General features: G+C 51.2%; 1 protein-coding gene across 2 annotated transcripts in view; it reads right to left on the reverse strand.

Moving 5' to 3' along the window:
• Rasa3 (RAS p21 protein activator 3) overlaps positions 1-20,016 on the reverse strand; it is a 103,384-nt gene that overhangs the window by 21,804 nt on the left and 61,564 nt on the right. For both annotated transcript variants that reach the window (XM_052751723.1, XM_052751722.1), the window contains exons 4-7: positions 14,451-14,545; positions 6,971-7,047; positions 2,558-2,638; positions 2,124-2,196 (exon numbers count right to left, since the gene is read on the reverse strand). In XM_052751723.1, coding sequence (XP_052607683.1) covers positions 2,124-2,196; positions 2,558-2,638; positions 6,971-7,047; positions 14,451-14,545 — 326 coding nt within the window. The remainder of the gene's footprint in view (positions 1-2,123; positions 2,197-2,557; positions 2,639-6,970; positions 7,048-14,450; positions 14,546-20,016) is intronic.

Below are 20,016 nucleotides of genomic sequence, written 5' to 3' on the forward strand. Positions count from 1 at the left end.
GACCACAGTGAGTCTCAGGGAAGCACGCCCCAGGCAGGCTCCAGGCTTCCCATCACCCTTCTCCCCAGCAAGGAGGATCTAAGCTAAGTCTAGGAAGAAAATGATGTGGAAGCTACCTTCTACTAAAACATGTACCCTGTGAGAGGCTACACAGTCAGCCAGGGAGTTCATCTTCTTTCCAAGCCCCACCCCCACCCCCAAGTCTGTCCCCAACTTAAGTCAAACAGTGATAAAGAACCCTGGTAAGTCTTGTAAGCTGGGTGTGGCTGCTGAGTCACTGGACTGAAAGACTGACAGCCGCAGTACCTCAAGGCTGGGACCGGACCGGGAGGAGCAGGGACCCCACCTGTCTTTGGAAGTCTGACAGACGCCACACTACGTAATTCTCAAGCTTCTTCTGGGACACTGAGTTAACCCAATCGGCTGGAGCTCATGTCTTTAGCAAGTAGACACGCACAGCCCAGAGACGCAGGGTCTCCCACAGTAGAAACTGAGTAGGAATGAGGATGTCACCAGAGTAGACATGGTGTTGCAAGAGTCCATCTTCACTCCTGCCATATTATAACAGCCTGGTGGAGCCACTTGAGGCGCCCAGACAAGGACAGACATCACTGGCTTTGACTGTCAATTCCTGCTAAACTTTCACATGTTCTGACCACAAGTTCACGCCTCCCAGCAGAGCCCGCTGAGGCCCCAGTGCCATGCCCGCTCTGTGACATCTCCACCTGCCTGTATGGCAAGGATTTCCTAGCCAGCACAGAGCACTGCTACTCCCCACCACTCCCCCCTGTACCCTCCAGGCCGCAGACCTGCCTTCAGGCCTCTTCCTCCCTGCCTAGGGTTGGCTCTGAAGACTGTCCATTGCTCTGACTAACTTGATTCCATCCACAGCACCCTGGTCCATGAAGATTGACGGAGCCCCTGCCCCCAGCTCTGACAGTACCAGTCTCAGGTTGGGAGCCCTGCTCAAGCTATGGAAAATTCCACACTTGAGAAGCCCTGCCCTCTCAGCACCACGGCCAGTCTGTGCCACCAGAGCCGGGTGGCTTTTATTTTTTAATGTATTGACTGGGTTTGTGTGTCTGTCTTATAATGTGTGCAAGCCAAACGTTGATGTAGGAATTCTTTCCTCAGTCGCTCCCCACCTTTATTTTTTGAGGCAGGGTCTTTTTCACTGAACCAAAGCTCACTGATTTGGCCAGGCTGGCTGGCCAGTGAGCTTCTGGGATCCACCTGTCTCCTCACCCTAAGAACTGGAATTACAGGTGTGCACTGCCATGCCTGGATTTTTAGGTGGGTTCTAGGGTCTGAACTCAGGACTCGATGCATGCACAGCAAATGCTTTACTGAATCATCTCCCCAAGCCCTACTTTGTAAATTAAGGTCTAGCTCTTTAACACCCACTGGTCTGAAAGTTGCTATGCAGACCAGGCTGTCCTTACACTTACGATCTTTCTGCTTCTGACTCTTGAGTGCAGGCGTTAGATATGCTGGGCCACCACGCCGGTCTACAGCCCATCACAACACCAGGCTGTGTGGCACCTACACCTTGCCTTTCCTTCCTGCCTGGTGGCAGGCCCTGAAGATGGGAACTGAGGCCTTGCCTGTCCCCCTCGTCCCCCAGAACCTGGTGCTAAAGAATACACAGGAGCCCCTGAGGCTGAGAGGGGACCTGCTGCCCTGAGCAGGCTACAACCTCGCCCTTCTTGGCTAACCTGCCCTAGTTCTAAGAGGCCCCAGGGTGCTCCGGGCTGAATCATTTCCCCTTTTCGCTCAAACCCTCACGTTTCCGGAGAAATGAGCCTCACCCTGCTTGGGGAAGCTGTGGTGAGCAGCCAGGAAAACAAAAGCCCCGAGGCCAAACAAACAACCCAAACGCCAGTCCTGGGGACTGTGACAGCATCAACCTGCCCTTCCAACGTGAGCCAGCCGCTTCAGGGAGAGACCCGTGGCTTTTCTCTCCTGAGAGGGAGGAGAACGCCCAGGGAATCAAATGCCACCTAGATCTGAGGATCCCTGGGCTGGGCCTGGACAGCTCCTGAGACACAGTCAGGTGGCTCAGACTGAGATTTGCTCTCAGTCTCGGGGCCAAGGCTCGGAGTTCTTCCCGCTGGAGCACCGACCTCGAAATAAAACACCTCGTCAAACTGGGGATTGTTCGTCTTCTTCTTCACCTTCGTCTTCTTCGCTTCCGACCTGCAGTGGAGAGAGAGAGTTTGTCGGCTCCAGATGGGTCTGAAACAGAGCTGTCAAATGCACAGTTGTTTACTACCTTTATTTATCTCTCAAGGATCGTCTGTCTCCACCTCCAGATGGCATGTAAAACAGGGACCTTTTCGGAGCCCAAAATACCCGGTACGAAGCTCGCAAAGGCTTCCCGAGAAACAGACCTCGCCACCATGAATCCACATGACACATTCTGCTTCCAAGTGCACCACGCCCACCTCCCTGAAAAGAGGGCCAACCTCTTGCCTCCGGAGCTCGATCTGGCCATTCCCTGCACCCCCAACCCAGAACTGAAACCCAGGCAGGGTAGGATGTCAGAAAGACAACTTGCCTGAAGGGTCCGGCCAACGTCACTGTGGCGTAAGGGTCGCACTGCCCGTTCACAATGGGGAGGCCTTGGCACTCGAAGATGCTGAGACAGAGAAGACAGAGGTCAGGGGAAGGACATGGAGGTCACAATAAACCAAACCAGTGCTTCCTAGACCAGGAGTTCTACTCTTTCCTATGGCCTGGCAAGTTCTGGCAAGAATGAGGATTAGCAATTGCAAAGCATTGTGGAAGCAAAGTACAGAGCAGGTGGCCTTCACAAAATTACCTCTTCTAGGGTATTGAGTCCTGTGACCACAGTCACAGCCCCTCCACTGCACCTAGGTGACAGCTGAGTACCAAGGTGTCACCCCAGGGCCAGCACTGCCCTCCGCTGCTCAGAGGCCTGCACTAAAAACCCCTCTGTGGAGCCCCTACACCTCTCTTGCCTTCCTACAGTGCAAGCTCTCGGCCTGGGACCCCCGCTGCTTCCCTGATCCCTGTCTACAGGCGGGGGATTTACAGCGATGCCCGAGGTTGTCCATATATTCTGGCCGGCACCGTGACTCTCCTATACTGGCCTGCGAGCGCCACGATTCCGCCACTCTTAGTCTTTCCGCTGACGGCACCTCTTGGGGGTTTAGTTTTACTCTCCATTGACATGAGCTCTTTGAGCAGATGCTAGGCCCTGTGAAGTTTAGGTCAAATATCCAGAATTTTCACAGCTGGTTATTAAAGAACAAAGTAGCTGAGGTCAAGCTCTAAGTTGTGGTTATCACTCTTCTGATTTGGCCAGTTTCATCTTCTGCCTTTTGGGGGAGGCTACTCTTTCCTCGAGATGGTTCACAATTGATAAAGCTGTAGCCATCTTTCTGTCTGCACTATGTGTTCTGGGCAATAACAAGGCTCTTCCCCGGGCTAGAGGGATACAAGTGGTTCTTAGACACATGTAAACCCAGGGGGGCTTTTAATGGTCCTTGACACGGGGCTGAGGCTCCATCCAGGATCTAATACCCCATGCCACAGCTCCCTTCAGCCTGTGCTCTGCCATCAGCTGGGTGGAAACAGAGTCAGAGACTCCATGTCTTAAGATGTGTTTCTTTTCAGGGGGCTCAGAGCTGTCCCCTGACCGTGGCTTCTGAAGCAGTGAATGTATATACAGTGCGTATATACGAATGTGTGTATATATATATGAATATATATACAATGGGTATATATGAATGTATATAGTATACATATATGAATGTATATATGTGAATGTATATGTAATATATGAATGTATATACAGTACATGTATATGAATGTATATACAATGGGTGTATATGAATGTATATATATGAATGTGTATGTATATACACATATATATGAATGTATATACAGTGCATCTCATGTTCCTTTGTATGAGGTTCCTGTAACTCAATCAGTCAAAGGTAGCAGTCTCAACCCTGATCCCAACTGATGGCACAGTTGCACACATCATGGGTCCCAGTGCCCCCTCCTGAATCTTAAAAGGCTGAAGACACTTGCCTGGGAGGTGCTGCATGAAGTACACTCCAAAGAGCTTAGGTCTGCTTGGAATGCCTGGGGCTGTTTCACCTGAGTAGTCTGTAGTCTGTGTGTGTGTGTGTGTGTGTGTGTGTGTGTGTGTGTGTGTGTGTGCGCGCGCGCGCGCGCACACGTGTATTGGGGGGAGCCTTGTCACCCATGGGTCTGTGAGACGGCTCACTCTGCCAGGCTTTCTTTAACTCACCCTCTTGCTTTCCAAGACTACTGCTGGGAGAAACGTGCCCTGTGGCATGGTCTGGCACCTCTGCCAGTCTGACCCAGTATTCTCCAGCCCTGTGCCCTTCTCTGCCTTCTGGGATATGCTTTTCATCCGTTCTGATGACTTGGCCCTTGGCTACCTTCCTTCCTTCTCTCATTCACTCATCCATCAACAGGCCCACTGAACAGATGGCCTTTGAGTTCTGTCGTCTTCCAGGCTATTCTGAAATATCAGCGAGCACGGAGCAGTGAAAAGGTGGCCCTGCACAGCTCAGGTCTGCTTGTCTGGCACACCAGGAACATACAAAATGATAGTCAGAACTGTAGTGTTGCTTGTCTGGCCACTGCTCCACAGATTTTTGTGGGATCCGCACAGGTAAGAGAACCGGATAATACAGAGACATGCAGGTAGCAGCCAACCCTTCAGTGTGGTCAGGGGTCTCTAGAGGAATGAGGCAGCTGTCATAGGGAGACATTGGACAGCTGCTGGCCCAGGAAGGCCACAGAGACCCACCTGGGTGGACAGTCTCAACCTAATGCAAACCTGTTTTATGAGATTCAGCTATTAATCAGCAAACAGCATTAGGCTCCACAGGCACAACCACATTTTGGACATGGTGGGGCGGAGGGACTTTCACAGCCTTGCCCCATTGCAGCATCCAGGTATATCTGTGGAGTACTACTGCATCCTCTCTCCAGCTCATGCAGACATCAGGAAAAGTCTACACTTTCCAGTTCAACCTGAGACTGCCCTACAATGGCTGGAGGAGCTGCAGACCAGGAAGAGATCTTCTACATGCAGGGCATGTCACTCGGAGTAAAAGCCAGCTGGCTTCCCATGCCCCTCACAGCGCAGGGTGATACAGTGCCTCAACTGTTTGAACTCTCCACCCTAAGAGTCTAATCACTAGGGTCTCATATTTTTAAAGGTATATTTTATTTGTATGTGTGCACGTATGTCTGTGTGTGTCTGTGCACATGTGTGTGGGCACCTGTGGAGACTAGAAGAAGGCACTGGATTCCACAGATCTGGAATTTGTGAGCTACCCAAGAGTGGGTGCTGGGAATGAAACCCTGGTCCTCTGCAAGAGCAGCAAATGCTCTTAATCACTGAGCAACCTCTCCAGCTCCAACACTGGGACCCTTGATTGAGAGTCAGAAGCCAGGTTTATCTGACTTGGAATCAGGGATAGTCCCACACTGCGCACTGCACTCATCTAAATCCAAATTGACATGAATCAAGGTTCACAAACACAGTGCATGACCTGTGTGAAAGAGAAAGATAATAAAATATTCACCATGCCCCCACCACCATTGGTAAGCCATTCCTGAAGCTTGTGAATGGAAAATTTGAATCACAATAAGTTCCCAAATCTAGTTTAAAGTACAAGAACTGTAGCATTCTGTGTTTACTAATTATGGGATTTACTCTTCAACTGAACCCTCAAAATGGGCCTATGCTACATCGGTGTGGACCTGTTGAGGTATAGCTCCGCATACCAGTGAGCTATCTCATCAGGGAAATGCAGCGTATGGAGATGTCTCAGGAGGAACCATCCACACTAATTCCTGACCAAGGCCGACATTGAAAACTTGGCATTGGGTCCCTTGCTGCACTGAGAGCCGGGGCAGACAAAATAGGGTGCTAACTTCCATCCCTTCCCATCTTTACTGGGCAGCTGAAGGAGGTTGGGTTTGTCTAGTTGATGCTACAAGACCAGGCCCTGTTCCCCGGATTCCTTCTCAGGATCACACTTCTATATCCTTATCACAGACAGACTCTTTTCTCTTATCCAAGGCCTCCTTACAGCTCCAGGAACCCAGCGACCACACTCAGGGTGGTGAGACGAAAGCTTAGCCAATAGCTGATTTTCAGTCTCACTGGGGATTGTTCCGTCTTATTAGGACACAGCACAAGGCCTTGACAGAACCACGGCCAGACAGATCTTTGCTCTTTGTCAGTTGCCTGGCCTCAAGTAGTTCGTTACAGTAGGTAGAGAACAGGTGGTGATGTCCCTGATCACCAGAGCTCCCTTCTACTTGTCCAACCATGTGGAAGACTCTCCAAGACACAGCTTGAGTCCCTCAGAGAGGGAGAGAGAGCCAACCGAGACCTGAAAGCCAGCAGGACAGGGGTGATGTATGGAGCTACTCTGCACATGATATAAGGAGAGGGAGCAAAGAGAATCCATCTAGCACATTGAGGGCCATGGTCTGAAGGGCAAAGTCTCAACTTGGTGTGCACTCCCAGGGCCGGGGTGGGATCAACCTGAAACACGAATGCAAAATGGAATGTGTGGAACTACGCCCTCCTGAAGCCATGACATCCTGTGGATTACTATAAGTGCCCACCACCCTTCAGAGGGGCTGAGTGCTCGGCTGCAAAGTCCTGGGACTAACTTAACTTGGAGTGTGCCTCCTACGTCTGTATGTAGCCACGTGACCTCACTGTTGTTGGGCTACCTCCCTGCCTATCAACTCATACCCATTTCTAGCTCTGGAAGGTAATGACCCACTTCTTAGCTGAAGGATGGCACTGAACACATCAGGTTTTCTCCAAGATCTGCCTGTCAATCACACTGGGGGTGGGCATCAGCTCCGTCAAGGACAGGAGGGATGAAACAGGCAACCTCTGGGGAAACGAAGGAGGCACTTATCTCCTTGGGTGACTTACCGTGCCGCGAGTTTGTGGCAGACCACACCGGTGTCTGTAATGACCTCACTCAGCCTCAGCTCCAGGTGGACCTTGCCCTGCAAGGCACAAGGACAGTGTCACAAGTAGACAAGGCTTATGGAAAATCAAGTGGGTGGTACTTGTGCCACTGCATGTCTAACCTAGGCTCAGACACTAAGAGGGCGGGTGCAGCCCACTGGTCTTATGCTGGCTCAAAGTTAATGGGTCCAAGAGTGTTAAAAAAAAAAAAAAAAAGGACATTTGGACATGTGGCCCTAGAAGTGCTATGACAGCATATATGCAGGACATGTAGTAAGACACAGTAAGTAAGGCTCTCCCAAGAGGGTCACAGTCTCCATGGGGAGGCCAGAGCATCCAAATCTTGTTCTTCATGAACAATGTTAATATTCATGGATGCTTCTAGAAGGGCAACAGGCAGCTGGCAGCACAAATGTCCTGTTGTTTATCTCCACACACTATGAGAATTCAGAGGGAATGGCATCAGGAGAAAAAGCCCTGTTACCCAGCAGGATCCACATGGGACGTGGGACCTCCCACGGGTTGGGTGCACGCAATTGTTAAGCCAAGGTGTCTGTCATTAGAGACGGGGAGGCAAACCCAGGCAGTCTCCAAGGCTTCTTGTGACTGAAACCATTGGACTACAGAGTCATCGAACAATGCCTTGCCTAAGAGAGTCCAAAATTGTTAACTTTGTTTACAACAAAGATATCCTACCTTCCTATATCACTGTAAGCTAGACTTTTTCCTTACCAAGTGTACCTTTGTCAGGAGGCCCCCAGGACCTACTCGGAGATCTCATTCAGGTTTAACATCTTTTCAAACCTCACCCAGATCCTCCACCCTATTGTAAAACACAATCAACTGTGACTCTCCTCGAGGAACCTGTACCTACACCTGGGCGTTCCACTTTCTGTGGCTCTTTGAGATCACACCCATGCTTTCAAGTGTGTCGAGAGCACACCCATGCTCTCAAGTGTGTCTTCTGAGCACCTTTCTCCTAACCTTCATGCTTGAGCCTATATTCAAATATCTTCATTAAATCGCTGTTCTGTTTCACATTAGCAAGGTCTGAGCTCTCTTTTGTACTGAAGCCACAAATCCTGATTTGACTTGAATGGAGGTCTTTAGAAGTCCAGGGAAACCTTTGCCACCCCGAAATGCTGACATAATGTGTTCTGGTGGCTTTATTTATTTATCTATTTTGTTACCTCGGCACAGAGATATACAAATCTTAGAAGAGAGAACCTCAGTTGAGAAGATGCGCCCATAGAGAGGCCTGTAGGCAAGCTTGTGGGGCATTTTCTTAATCAGTGATTGACGTGGGAGGGCCCAGTCCATGGTGGGCCATGTCACCCCTGAGCAAGTGATCCTTGGCTGTACAAGAAAACAGGTTGAGCAAGCCATGAAGAGCAAGCCAGTAAGCAGCACTCCTCCATGGCCTCTGCATCAGCTCCTGCCTCCAGGTTCCTGCCCTGGGTGGATGGACTGCAACCTGTGAGGTAGAATAAACATTTTCCTCCCCAAGTCGCTTTTAGCCATGATGTTTTGTCACAATAATAGGAACCCTAACTAAGACAGAAGGCCCAGGGAGGAGGGCACCGGCTCCCCACCACTCCCCACCACTGCTGTTTGGTGGAGGAAAATACCCAAACGGTAAGAACTACAATATCAAAGGCTTTTTGCAGAGCCGTTTTTCATGACTGGTGGAGCTTGCCTGAAGCTACCACTGCCTGAAGCCTGAGTGGTTGCTGACTCAGGCTAGAACATGGGTGAGAACTGAGAACGGGAAATAATGGCCATCCCAGGCACTTGAAGTCAGCCTTACCACCAACAGGCCATTTTCGGGACCCAGCTGTGAGCTGTTCAGATAGATGGAGCTCTGTTCATCTTTGAGCCTCTGAAAGGCAGAAGCACTGGGGTGAGGCAGATGACCCCACCGCCCACAGCTGATGGCAGCTGCCTTCCTGTTTCCTGTTTTTCCCACACACTAGCAGTGCCCTGAGACTCAGCACAAACACTCCTCACAAGGGCGGCTCCCACCTCAATGAACAGTGTGGCTTCCGTTTCTAGAGGTCTGGGAGAGGCTAGGAGGAGGTGAAACAGCAGACCACACCGTGACCCCTCCGTACCAGGAGGCTGCTCTCGGCAAGCCTGTGGGCCAGAACCATTCTGATTCCATCCCTGTGACGATGGGCGTTTCCTCAAGGGCGAGGTGTCAGGGTGGAGGCTGGGAGGTGCCTCTTGTGCTGTGGGCAGGTGGTACACAACACCACCTCAGCTTCACACCCGTGCTTCAGCCCCTCGGAGCCATACCCTCTGTTCCCAGGCCCCACAACTGGGTCCAGTTAGTTTCTACACCACAGGCCCAGGTGCCTTCCTTCTCTTTAAGAGCTACTGAAGAACAGGCAGGTGAGCTTGAATGCTCTGCTCTGTGAGAGACACCCTTCCATGGTGCAGAAGGGAGTGCTGGAAGCCCACCCTCCAGTCTGACTTAAGATGAACATCAAGAACGTTCATGAAAGGAGGCAGTGACAGGAAGTGACAGGTTGCAGGCTTCCACTGTATGAGGTCCTGAGAAGAGCCAATCAGAGTTCCTAGACCTTGTCACACAGCAGGGAACACCCTGTTGAGCTCACTGGGGACAAGGGAAGTACCTTTAGGGCCATTCATCAGATATGCAGGGGGAAAACCACAGAGTTCACTCTCAGAACTCATGAGAACAAACTGGAAACTAGTCATGAAAAGGAGCACTCCAAATGCATAGAGACGACAACTTCTAAATACCACAGGGGTAAAAAGAAGTCTCAAGAGGAATCTAAAAATATTTTTAAATAAATGAAACTAAAGAAGAGCTTATCAGAATTTGTGAGAGCCACAGAAGCACTATGTTAGAGGGACATTCTGAGTGCTAGCTGCATGCTCTGGAAAGGAAAAAGACCCGGAGTCAGTAACCTTACAAGAACAGAATTAACCCCCCCGAAAGCAGAAATAACCAAACACCCGATTAGAAGTAAAAACACAAAAACAAAAACAAAACCTGAAAGCAGGAAGTCAGAGGAAGTCAAAGCCCTGATTAGATTCTCTGAAGAGATGGTTGGAGTGATAGGTCTGTATTCAGGCTACCAAGACCAAAAGAGAAAGACAGATTCCCTAGACCACAATGAGGGTGTGCCCAACCTGAGCGTGGCTGCCTGTGCGGCAAGCTGGCTGTGGCCCACTTACCATTGGGGTGTGAGTGTGAACTGTGTACTTTGGGAAACAATGACTAGCAACACTGGTCACCTGGGGAACTGTCGCGGCTCCGGGAAGATGTGTACAACTCAGATCTCTGCCTAGTTTCCCTATAAATTGTGTTAAGACTCTAACACAATTTCAACTTTATTAATTCAAACAAAATAAAATACTGGTGGTCCATTGATTTCTTCTCGGATGATACCCCCACCCACCCACCCACCCACCCACCCACCCACCCACACACACACACACACTAATAGGTGCCTCAGGAAATAGAGAACACTCCTGGTCAGTCCCCCATGAGAAGGTGGCTCCTGATAGTGCTGAACTGTCCCTAGCATCCTGAGAGGTCACTAGGCCAAGGCAGGGAGAAGTGTGGAGCTAGCTCTAGGTGAGATTTGTGTAGCCAAGACAGAGCAGGGCAAGAGAAGGAAAAAAAGTCAGGCCCGGGCCATGGAAGGAAGGAAGTCAGTACTTCTCCTAGCCTCCAGGCTCTCAAACCCTCAGAGACAAAAGTGGCCCTTGACCATGGACAACCATTGGCAACCTTTTAGATTATCTGACACCCCAGAGACAAATCCCCAAACACTTTGGGAGAGGTGGAATGCCCACCCCCTTCTCTGGCCTTCAGAGTCAACCACCATCCCCAAGATGGTATTGGCCTTGGGCCAGTCATGAGTTACAGATCTATGTGAACACACCATGGGTCCTGACTACATCACGTGTCCATAAGCCCTTCAGAAACACAGATCTGGGGGCGGGCACAGTAGGGGAGGAGCCAGGAGAGAAGGACCAGTACCATCCCTCCCCTCACCATTCAGAACTGGAGGACCTTGGACATTGCAGGGTGCCCAGCCAGCTGGAGCCCCTGTCCTCTGACGTGTCCCTGGGAAGAGAGCGGCAGGGGTGACGGATTCTATGTAACAGAGTGACTTATAAAGACTTTTGAAAAGCATCAGTTGAGGAAGAAGGCAAGATACTCAGCCGCCTTTTTCTCCACTTCTGTGACACATGGTCTCTCATGCGGGCCCAGTTCCCGCTGTCATAATGCATGATTCTTTCCTGTGAATTACAAAACAGGTGGATCCAAGAACCCAAATGCCACTCTCTGCCCTTCTAGAAACTGTAAATGTGACATTTCAAAACAAGCCGCAGCTGTGGCGTAAAAGATGGCAATTACGACTTAAAGGTCAGGCTGAGGGGAGGAGCCGTCTCCCTGTCTCAGCCTCTCTGAGAACGAAAGTCAAGCACTCCACACACTAGAGAGGTCTGCTTATTCCTCAGTCCAGCTGTAGCAGCTTAGTCTATTTTTTTTTTCATTTTGTCCTTTGAGAATTCTTTATTTATATTTTATTTTTTTGTGGGGGTGTTTCGCCTGCATGTATGTGCGTGCACCATGTACATGCAGTGCCTGCAGAACCCAGAAGAGGGGGTTGGATCTCCTGCAACTGGAGTTACAGATGGCTGTGAGCGGGGTCCTCTGGAAGAACAGTCCATGCATTTAATTGTAGATCCATCTTCTAGCCCTTTCATTTGTGGAAATGTTCCAAGGCCCCAAGAGTCTAGAGGGCCGGCGTCAAGCTCTGTCTTCACTGACGTAAGAGCCAGGCTACAGAGGGAGAAATCCCGCCCGACGGCACTATAGTCACTTTCTGGCACCGAGTAGGAAATTCCCCTCCAGACATGAGATTGGCGCATGCATCTACGTTTATAGCTTTGTGGTTCTGAAGCTTGACTGTAGTAGCTGTTATACAAACGTGTACACAGGATAAAGCTGCAAAGAAACCTAATAACCCAGTAATCGCCTCAGCTCCTGTGCTGTCCCTAGGTTAACAGATATGTAAAATGTGGTCCAGCCACCCAGCCTTCGGAAGGCAGGGAATCCTGACACACAACACTCATGGAGCCGGGAGTTAACACTCAGTGAAATGAGACAGTCACAGAAAGAGACAGTCTTCAAGGTTTTACTCACAGGAGGTCTAAGCAAACTCGATGCCCCACCCCCTCCCTACTCCTGGCCCAGCAGAGGAGTGGATTCTGGGCCCGGGAACCTGTGTGTCATGGTCTGAACAGAGTTCTGGAGATGGAGAGAGACATGGCATAAACGCGAATGCCCCCGATGATACTGAACTGTACTTAGAAATGGATGAAGTGGCAAGTCTTATGAGACCTGTATTTCACCACACTAAAAAACCGAACAGAGCTGGGCGGTGGTGGCGCACGCCTTTAATCCCAGCACTCGGGAGGCAGAGGCAGGCGGATCTCTGTGAGTTCGAGGCCAGCCTGGTCTACAGCACGAGATCCAAGAAAGGCGCAAAGCTACACAGAGAAACCCTGTCTCAAAAAAAAAAAAAAAAAACCGAACAGTGTGCTTGCATGGGTGCGTGCGTGCGTGCTAGTGTGTGTGTGTGTGTGTGTGTGTGTGTGTGTGTGTGTGTGTGTGTGTGTGTGTGTGTGTGTGTGTGTTTAAATGTATATACTGGTGAGATCACACAAGATAAGTGCACAGTCATGTGACCTGTACCAGCCACACCAGGAGAAGCAGCCATGGGGTCCTCACAAATGGTATCCCATCTTTAGGTAGAGAAAAGATAACACATGTACTGTCTGGCCATATTCCCCTGTGGACTCCTTTGTAAAAAGATAACACACAAACTTTCCGGCCATGTTCCCTGTGGACTCCTGTTTGCAGCTTCCTGTGAATCTGCATGCAGCCATTTAAAAATTAAATACCTAATAAAAAAACAAGAACTAGGAAATGTCACACTTGTCAGTGAGGTCCAACTCGAGGGAAACCATGCCCAGAAAGGGACTTCTGCAGCTCTTTGAACGTGCTGAGCTGGCCTTGGCCTTGGGAACAGGCCCGAAACTTCCAGCAATGCAGAGTGCCCTCTGGAGAAGCTTTCCCAGCCAGGGAGGGGATGGGGGGGCTGCCGCCTTGAGAGAGCCTCAGCTTTCCCACTGGGGCGCCGCTCTTGCTTCGACCAGTGACTACTGCACTGTTTAGCTCTCACAGTACGAGTGGGCTCCCGGGAGGCCGGGTCAAAGAATAGGGAAATCAGATGTGTCCCTCCATGGGTGGGACTTCCACAGGCCCATCTGAAGCTTGGCCATGGGATTCTTCTATTCAGTGCCCTGATGTCTCTCTCGTGCTGGTCTCACGGCCAACTCTGTGCTTGACCTTTGACCTTGGCAAGGAACCCTTGCCCTGTACATAGAGAAGCCAGGCTGGGGAGGAGAACCCTTGAGGATGTGGGGCACGCAGGCTAGCCTGGCCTGTAGTCCTAGGACACAAGGGACACAGGACTCAGAGCTCCCCCGGTTAACTGTCGGTAAATTCTTTCTGCTGAATGGCAGACCAGGTCTTTACAATATGTCTGCTTCATGGATGTTCCCCCGACAGTATACAAACAGCAGTTATCGCCATATCCCCACAGTGCAAGACCCAGTATTGCAAGACGACATGGAAGTCACCTTAGCCTACGAAAACCCCACTTTACAGATGAGGAACTGAGGCTTGCAGAGACTGGCCATCGGGTCATGTTCCTCCTGACCATGGGAGCTAAGTTCTGACCGACCCAAGACTAACCCAGCTCCCAGTCATGCCACGGCCACAGCAGGGCACCTGCAAACTGGAGGATCATCGTAGCTGCTCCTCATCTAGGGCCAGGGCTTGGGACAGCCCCACAGTCATGTACGGGTTTGACCCTGGGTAAGTGACCCTGCTGCATCCCCCTCACAGGCCAGTCCAAGAGTGGCTGTGCTAAGGAGGGAAGGGCCAAGCTACCGGGTTTTCTGCTGCTCATCAAGGGTCAGGCATGCCAGGCCTCCTAACTAAGTGCCCATGATCTCTCTGTCCTCGGAAGCTGGGTGCTCAGCCCCAGAGGGCAAACTATGCAAGCAGGCCATGGGGAGGCTACTGGGGTGGTGGGAACCTGGACGGCGGCGGCTAGTTCCTGTGGCTCAGCTGCTCTCGCCCAGAATAGCAGCACAGAGAGCCCTGCCCAAGTTTACTACATGCGCTTTGTCTCCTCGGCGCCGCCTCCCTTCCCACCTTCTGTATTTTTAAAGCTGCTTCCATCTGCCTGACAAAACGTGCCAATAACCCCAGCAACAAACACAGCTCGCCAGCCTGCAGAGCTTGATCAGAGGTGAAAACACCTCCCGCCTCAGGCCCGAAGCCTGCAGCTTTATCTCACCCCAGGCCACGTGGGCAAAGCCTCACCTGCACCTCCGAGTCAGCGTCCACATGCTGCAGCTGGAACCACGTGTCCCTGTTGTGGTAACTCTGCAAGTCTTCCTTCTGGATGGCCACCTTGCCTGGAGCACAAAAAGACAGTAAAGGCCGTGGAGGGGAAGCCGTGGAAACACAGAAGGGTTCAGGGAGGCTGGGTCCCGCCTAGTCCACACTTCAGAACGACACACTTCACGCCGGCTTTGGTCAAGGCTGCAGGTCTCCCGCAGCCCCTCCCGCAAGCTAAATAGCCAGATCTCACAAATAAAGACTCTCCCAGCTTGCCTTTTATCTAAGCCACTGCAGCGGGCGGGCTTATGAGAGAAAGGGGTCAGCCTGTTGTTTCCTAGTGGCCGCCAGGCTCCCACACAGCAGATCCGACTGTCCTGGCACCTTCCTGCTGCCGTCCTTCCCATCCATCACGTGCAGTCAGGAGTAAGACACCCTTTACAGGTTTGTGACACATTAGCAGGAGTGTGTGTCTACTAAGAGAAGCCACGGAACAACGGGACACAAATGTGCATCTTTAATTTACATGTTCTGTGGCGTGTGTGTGTGTGTGTGTGTGTGTGTGTGAGATGTGGTCCTGCACGTGTGTCTGAAGAATAGTCGTTGCCACAAGGGCACAACCTGTCCGTAGGTCCTTCCTCCCTTCCCACCACCTGCTGGGCGTTTCTTTGACTTTTTTCCACAGGAGGGTCCTGAGGCCTCTGACCACCCAACGCAGCTTTTGCAAAACAGACCTTTGCCCACAGTCGGAGCTGATTTTTTTTTTCTTTTTTTCCTTTTGGTCTCTTGTGAGTAAGAACACATGAAACAAAAAATTTCACGAGGTTGAGCTCAAGTCCGTGAAAAAGGGCAATGAAATCCTCGGGCTCTGTGCTCAGCTCTCCGGACAGAGGGCTAACCTCTCAAGTTTGTAACAGCTACGTCCTCACGACTCCATGCGTTCACTGGCTGACACTGGCCGAAGGAGCATTGGTACGTGCATGATACTCATCCTGAGTCCTACCCTTCAGACACCACGACCAGCATTTATTTTTAGAAGTACTTCATTCAGTTTTTACATATGTGGTCTGATGCACAGAACAAGATTCAAGACATTCAGGAGGATGACAGGGCGAAGGCACCTCTCTCCTGGAGTCCCCCTCCCACAAGGGGGTGCCTGTCAACAGCGTCTTGTTCTCCTAGCTGTGAAAAGGTTAGACATCCCCAAAGCAGGCAGTGGGAAGGCGACGCAGGCCTCATGCTTGGCCCAGCCACACGACGTCACCTCCTTCTCGTCTGCTCGTCTGTGCTGTGACGCAGTCAAGGACTTGTCAGGGAGAAGGTAGTATGGATGCTTCCTGAACCTTCCAGACACAGAACCACCACGCCCTCCAGCCTCGCTACTTAGAAGTTCTCACTTCAAGCATTTTTTTTTTTTTTTTTTTTAATAAACCCCAGATGAACCAGCACACCTGGCACTCACGCTGCTGAGCCGGGCTCTGTAGGTAGCGTGGCAGCTTAGGAAAAAGGGTGAGTTCAGTTCATGATACACGCCGGCTTGTGGCCCAAGCTTCATAAATAGCAGATCCAACCTCAAGCCCCTCTCCCTCTCCAAGATGAAGCGACTCGTGGGTGTTTTGGTGTATTTTCTCTCTGTGGATTTCTCCAATGGGACTATTTTGTGAGGCATACACTTACGTGCTTATATGAGGCAAGCATTTATGGAAGTATGGTAACACAGCTAGACTTCCAGTGATAATATTTCATATTTTCTGGGATGCCTGGCCCATGCCCCTGTGAGGTAGTTGGGGATTGTTTCTTCACGCTTGGTCTGTTACTCTCTTCTCTAGGAGCTTCTACTGAAACTGACCCCACTTTGTGCTTCTAGAGCACACACAACCAGGTCCCTCAGGCCCCTCTCGATAAGAGAAACCTGTAACCTGGAGGCCGCCATTCCTCATGGCCTGAAACCAAGAGGCCATCAGGTCAGTCGCTGGGGGTGGCGAGAGCCAAGGGAAGGGTCACCAAGTGTCTGAGGACCTGACAACACCTCTAATACCTCAGAGACCCAAGAGCCTAAGACAGCAACACTAGATCCTGAAGAGAAAAGACCTCAGAGAGAAACCAAAAACAAACACCAGATCCTAAAAGGCCCTCAGTGCCTGAGAAAGCACCCCCAAACCTGAGAGAACATCAGATCCTGGGAAGACCTTCAGCATCTCTGAGAGATCCTTAAACATTCAAGAGAACACCCCTCTAGTGAAGGGACTGGAGCCTGGCAGTGGCCAGCCAAGGGCTCCTGGCGAGAACTGGCTTCTAGGACGTTAGCATTCTACACTCAGAAGGGCAAGCTCCCCCTATTGTCTAGACTGAGGGCCTAGAGCCCTGTGCCAGGCGGGAGCCACAAGTAAGGAAGGAATCGGTCTAAATGGGAGGATAGCAGTCACCACACAACCAAGGTAGTCTTCCCAGGAAACAAACACAGATGAGACCCGGTCAATGGTGCTGTAAGCAAAAGAGGAGCTATCATGGTGGACCTTCCCAGGCTGTGCCTGAGCGCCACGGTCCAGGGGAGCCCGGGCAGACACAGATTCCAACCAGAAGCAAACTTCCAGCAGGCCGGGGCCCAATACTCTCAGGAGACTACAGTGAAGGGCACGGTCCCGAGAATGGCAAACTCCAGAGCTAAGGACTGACGCACTTGGAATGGCAGATGGCTCCACGGTGAGGGGCCTGACGGGGAGTTTGCACACACAACGCCTGCCCACCTACGGGAAAACCACCTGCCCTGCTTTCTCCCTTGGGAAACACCTGGATTAACAAATTTCACTCGTTCTTCGAAGGCATGACCCAATTTTTCCTTGGCATGTTTGGGATGCACATGGCTTGTTTGGAGCTGAGGACCATTCATGGTCTTGCCTCTCTCCAGGACAGAGACTGCTGGCTGTGGCAGAGTTGGGGGTCTCCTGCCCCTGGCTAATGGAAGCCACAGGTGGCTCTGATATATGAAACAGTTGTAGAACGATTGCCTAACACACACGAGGCCCCAGATTCCATCTCCAGCATCACATAAACCATGAAGATGCACAGCAATGCATAGTCATCTCGGTGCTCAGGGGGGTGGAGGGAGAAGGACTGGAAGTTCAAGTTCATCGGCTACATAGCGAGTCTGAGGTTGTGCTAAATGAGACCTTGGTTAGGGAAGAGGAGGAGGAGGAGGAGGAGGAGGAGGAGGAGGAGGAGGAGGAGGAGGAGGAGGAGGAGGAGAAGAAGAAGAAGAAGCACCACCAAAACCCACAGGTACACAAATGTGCTGCACAGACAGCACTCTGGGAGCTCAGGGTTCCTAGGGGTCATGGTTGAACTGGCCTGTGCAGGAGAGGAAAGTACACAGGAAGCCCACAGCAGAGACCAGGAAACACTCACTACATGGACACACAAAGTTTGTGTAGGAGGAGGGAGGAGGGATGGAGAGCACAGTCCTCATGAGGGGTACCCAGGAAGGGGGGCGTGGAGCCTGGACACCCACAGAGCTTGCAAGAGCAAGGTCAAAACAGTCTGAAAACTGGGACCCTATAATGTGTCCCCAACAGGTCACATCTATTTTCTGTTTCTAATAATGCAAGGCTATTGATGAAAACACCCAGATTCTCCAGCTGATTTTGAAAGTGAAAATTTGGCTCCACTGTCGCCTCAGCTCCCCATCCCCACAGCAGCTTAGGCAGTCCTGGGCACTCCTGATAGCGGCCAACTAGTGGCTTGCACCCAGAAGCCCACCAGGCAGACACACAAAGCTTCGAGAATCACAGCCCCTTCAGAGAGAGACTTATCGGGGCTCAGGTCTTTTGGTGTCAGGCTCGCTCACACGGACTTCTCTCGAGGCTTGAGACGTAAGGTGAGCACAGACAGGAGCTATTGCAGATCCTACTACACGCAACCAACTTCACTCATTTTCTTTATCCCATGCCACATCCATGAATATTGCTAGCTAGGGATAAATAAAAAAAAAAAAATCAGTTGTCCAAACTATGTCACGCCAACACGCACAAGCAGCCAGTCACTGACAGGGACAGGCTGGAAAGTAGGGTACTGAGTTCTGGGGTGGCCCTCAATTGGTGCCATCCAACAGTCACAGTGACCGTCTAATTGTCATGAGAATTTGCAGATCAACATGATTCCCCTGGCCCTGAAGGCAGATACAGGAGGCCACACACACCAAGAGGACACTGAGATATTCCACTCAAACAAAATTAATAGACGCGTGATGGGAAGCGAAGGGTGTATGCAGGAATCACAACTGCGCAAAATAATCCCTGTGCATAAGAAAAAGCCTGGAAGGAAAGACTCCTTGAGAGAAACCCTGTCTGGAAAAAAAAACCAAAAAGGAAAACCTGGTCCCCAGTTAGCAGAACTGTTTGAGAAGGATTAGGAGGTGGGGCCTTGCTGGAGGAGGTGTGCCATTGGGAGGAGGGCTCTGAGGATCCAAAAGCCCATGCCCGCTCAGTCTCAATCATCGTCCATTGCCTCCACCCCTGCCCCACCCTCCCCCCCACCCCTGCCCCACCCCCACCACATCTGCAACTTCTGGATCTGATCTAAGCTCCCAGCTGTACTGCTCCAGCGCCCGCCCGCCACCATGCTCCCTACCATGATGATAACGGACTAGCCCTCGGGAACTGTGAGCAAGTCCCCAATTAAATGCTTTCTTTTACAAGAGTTGCCTTGGTCATGGCATTTCCTCACAGCAACAGAACAGTCGCTAAGACAGGGTATGAAGAACAGAGAGTGTAAGGGTGAGTATGAGGCCCGGGGTAAGATGGGCTTAAGGATCAGGTAGAATGGGGTTGGGATGAGCAGCAAGGTGGGCATGCCGGGAGGTCAGGTGGGGCATTGGGGTGAGAACAGGTGGAATGGGAGGCTTAGGTGTCGGGTTAAGGGGGTCTAGTGCAAAAGTTAAGGTGGAATGGTCGTGACAGTTGAAGAGAGATTGGTGAAGGGGTGAAGTATGACTGGGTACGAGGAGTGAGTGTGAAGCTGGGAGAGAAGGAAGTGTGAGGTCAGATGTGGGGGATGAAGTAAGTTCTGTTCCTCTTCCAGGCCACGCCCCCGTCTCATTGACATGTACCCACAGAGTCTCTGGCTGAGAGGCTCAGGGCTTCCATCTGGTCAGGCTTAGATTAGTGTCCTCTTGGTTTCAGCAGTATTCACCTCTGCATTCCTGTGACTTCTTCATCTCAGCAACATGGGGCCTCAGACAACAGAGAGAGCCACTTCCTACCTGGGACAGTGTCGTTCAGGTAGGCGTGAGTGGGTAAACTCCGGTACTACCCTATCACCGTTCTCTTGGATTCGAGGGAGTACCAAAATAGTAACCACCCTTTGGCCTGCCCCATCATCTGGACTCATCACATGACTATCGTCTGGGAGAGTATCGGGATTGCTGCCTTCCTGAAGCCACAGGGAAACTGGGGCTCAGAGACATGGGGTTAACTTCACACATGCCTGACTGGCCCCGAACCCTCTCCCTGGCCTTTTCTTATCCCTACCACTATGCTGGGGTTAGGGATGA

This window comes from Peromyscus californicus, unplaced genomic scaffold (assembly GCF_007827085.1).
Source record: "Peromyscus californicus insignis strain IS unplaced genomic scaffold, ASM782708v3 Scaffold_23__1_contigs__length_62951481, whole genome shotgun sequence".
NCBI classification, from domain to species: Eukaryota; Metazoa; Chordata; class Mammalia; order Rodentia; family Cricetidae; genus Peromyscus; species Peromyscus californicus.